Source organism: Rhinichthys klamathensis, unplaced genomic scaffold (assembly GCF_029890125.1).
Source record: "Rhinichthys klamathensis goyatoka isolate OS25496 unplaced genomic scaffold, OSU_Roscu_1.1 h1tg001190l_1, whole genome shotgun sequence".
In the NCBI taxonomy this organism is placed as follows: domain Eukaryota; kingdom Metazoa; phylum Chordata; class Actinopteri; order Cypriniformes; family Leuciscidae; genus Rhinichthys; species Rhinichthys klamathensis.
In genome coordinates this window covers 24341-27490 of record NW_026607378.1, presented here as the reverse complement: position 1 = coordinate 27490, position 3150 = coordinate 24341, and the positions used below count along the sequence as shown (strand labels likewise).

Genomic DNA, 3150 nt, shown 5'->3' with positions numbered 1-3150 from the left:
TCTTTTGGATACTCAAAAAGTGCTGCATAACACAAGAATGAACATCACTGGTTCTCGAGGAAGCTCAAACATGCTGCGTAACACCAGTGTGTTGCTTTTTCGAACCACAATTGATTCGAATTTTCAAAAAAGCCAAGTTTCTCCCAACACCACCTCCAGTGTGAAATCCACTAATATGTGATTTTATGTATGTTTAATAAGGGTGGAAAAGAACAAGGAATAACTTTATTCTTATGAACCAATGGAATCGCCCAGTTGCATAAACTCCCACTCATACAAGTCTGGAGAATCATGTCTGTTAATGAAGAGGGAGGGATTATCATTAATTTGCCAAAATCTGTAGAGTACAAAAAGACCAGGGCAGCATCTCAACAGTGTGACTAGCTGTTGAACAATGGCAGGAAGTTGGTATGCTGTTCAGTCTCTGGCACTTTGTGTTTGGTTCGGTGCTTTCTGTCATGCTGTTCCAAAGTGGAGTAATCTTCCCCAGAATTCTCAAACTCTGATGTTCCAGCAAACTGACCAGCGGTTTCAACAACCAGTTCAACAGCAAGCTAGTCAACCGTTTTCTCCGCAGTTTCAACAGTCAGTTCAACAGCAAGCTAGTCAATGGTTTCCTCAGCCAGTTCAACAGCAAGCTAGTCAACGGTTTCCTCAGCCAGTTCAACAAGCTAGTCAACAGTTTCCTCAGTCAGTTCAACAGCAAGCTAGTCAAAGGTTTCCTCAGCCAGCTCAACAAGCTAGTCAACAGTTTCCTCAGCAGTTTCCTCAGTCAGTTCAACAGCAAGCTAGTCAACGGTTTCCTCAGCCAGCTCAACAAGCTAGTCAGCAGTTTCCTCAGTCCGTTCAACAGCAAGCTAGTCAACAGTTTCCTCAGCAGTTTCCTCAGTCAGTTCAACAGCAAGCTAGTCAACAGTTTCCTCAGCAGTTTCCTCAGTCAGTTCAACAGCAAGCTAGTCAACGGTTTCCTCAGCCAGCTCAACAAGCTAGTCAGCAGTTTCCTCAGTCCGTTCAACAGCAAGCTAGTCAACAGTTTCCTCAGCAGTTTCCTCAGTCAGTTCAACAGCAAGCTAGTCAACAGTTTCCTCAGCAGTTTCCTCAGTCAGTTCAACAGCAAGCTAGTCAACGGTTTCCTCAGCCAGCTCAACAAGCTAGTCAACAGTTTCCCCAGTCGGTTCAACAGCAAGCTAGTCAACAGTTTCCCCAGTCAGTTCAACAGCAAGCTAGTCAACAGTTTCCTCAGCAGTTTCAGCCTAAGCAGCCAGTGGCACAGGCAGAGCCCCTTGACAAATGTACTTTAGCTGATTATGAGCAGATCCAATGTGGACCACCTGGTATCAGTGGTGCTGAGTGTGCAGCTATCAACTGCTGCTTTAATGGACAGCAGTGTTACTATGGGAAGGCAGGTAAGAGTGTTGAGTCAATGTAAAGGTGTTCATGTTAAACTGATCTTCAGTAATAACCTGCTCTTGTACCTTGTTTCAGTGACTGTCCAGTGTATAAGAGATGGTCAGTTTGTGGTAGTGGTGGCTAGAGACGTTACGCTGCCTCGATTGAGCCTGGATTCAGTCCGTCTCCTGGGTGGAAATGATCCAGCTTGCAGTCCCGTGGGATCCACACCTTTCTTTGCTATATATCAGTTCCCTGTCACTGCATGTGGCACAAGCATGATTGTGAGTAGCTGCTTGTGGTTTTGTTCTGCATGGCTTGGAATGGACTGGATGCCAACGGTTACTATTTGCAGGAGGACAGTGGATATGTGGTGTATGAAAACAGAATGACCTCCTCGTATGAAGTGGGTATGGGACCACTTGGTTCCATCACAAGGGACAGCCATTTTGAGTAAGTGATGCATGCTTTATCATAAATGTTAATCCTGGACAAATGCTTCAAGCTCACTGTTTGTTGTCCAGGCTTCTCTTCCAGTGTAGGTACTCTGGTACTTCTGTGGAAGCTCTGGTTGTGGAGGTCAACACTGTTCCTCCACCTCCACCAGTAGCTGCTCCTGGACCCCTCAGAGTGGAGCTTAGACTGGCAAATGGTCAATGTGTCACCAAAGGCTGTGCAGAAGGTAAGTGTTTGTCCCAAGTATGCCTAAAGCCTTTCTAAAACTCCAGTTTGCAGCAGTTTCAAGTTAAACACTGTATTCTTCCTCAGGGGACGAGGCGTACACGTCCTACTACAGTGATGCTGATTATCCGGTGACAAAAGTCTTGCGTGAACCTGTGTATGTTGAGGTGCACATTTTGGAGAGGACCGACCCCAACATTGTCTTGATGCTGGGACATTGCTGGGCGACATCAACCCCTAGTCCACTCAGTCTACCCCAGTGGGACCTTCTGGTTGATGGGTGAGTAAGGCCAGTCTTTATCTATCTAGTGTGCAGTAAGGTGTTTCTGACTGCCTCTTTGCCTTTCAGATGCCCTTACCAGGATGATCGTTACCTGACCACATTGGTTCCAGTGGCTGGATCATCTGGTCTTCAGTTCCCAACCCACTACAAGCGCTTTGTTGTGAAGATGTTCACATTTGTAGATCCAGCATCACTGGCTCCTCTGCAGGAAACGGTACAGTACCCAGTGTGTCAGTTTTCAACTGTCTCTTGGTTCCTAATGCCAGCTTTGGTTCGCCTCTCAGGTCTTCATCCATTGCAGTACAGAGGTGTGCCATCCCTCTTCTGGCTCTTGTCAGCAAAGTTGCTCCAGGCAAAGTCAGTGCTTCCTGTTATTTAAACGGTTTAATTTAGCTTGTGTTTTAAAAGTTGTGGGAGTGTTAATTTTTGTTTGTTTTCTTGCACTTTTAGGAAGGGACGTTCGTTTAAACACTACCACTTCTGGCCAAACTGTGGTTTCTAGTGGAGAAGTGAGACTGATTCTATGAGTATTTAATAAATGATATTAAACATTGTCCTTGTCTGACCACATTTTGTGCAACGCTACCAACATGAAATTGTTCTGGTTTTATTTGGTATGTTGAGGACAGCTGTAACTTCCAGACTTCTACAAATCTCCCTGGGCCTCTATGGGAGGCAGGTGGATCATAAAGCACCTGTCAATTTGTTCTCATTGGTTCTTGCCGAAGCTCAAATGTGCTGCGTAACACTAGAGCCCCTTTCACACAGTGCGTTGATCCTGGGAAATTGCCATAAAC

At 45.7% G+C, this 3150-nt stretch overlaps 1 protein-coding gene across 1 annotated transcript; it reads left to right on the top strand.

The window, feature by feature from the left end:
- Positions 1–369: 369 nt before the first annotated feature.
- LOC130079634 (zona pellucida sperm-binding protein 4-like) lies at positions 370–2904 on the top strand. Its single transcript, XM_056244977.1, has 8 exons — positions 370–1406; positions 1486–1673; positions 1745–1842; positions 1914–2071; positions 2158–2350; positions 2420–2567; positions 2638–2710; positions 2804–2904. Exons 1-8 carry the CDS (start codon positions 395–397, stop codon positions 2878–2880), a joined length of 1947 nt encoding a protein of 648 aa, XP_056100952.1. The 5' UTR covers positions 370–394; the 3' UTR covers positions 2881–2904.
- The last annotated feature ends 246 nt before the right edge of the window (positions 2905–3150 follow it).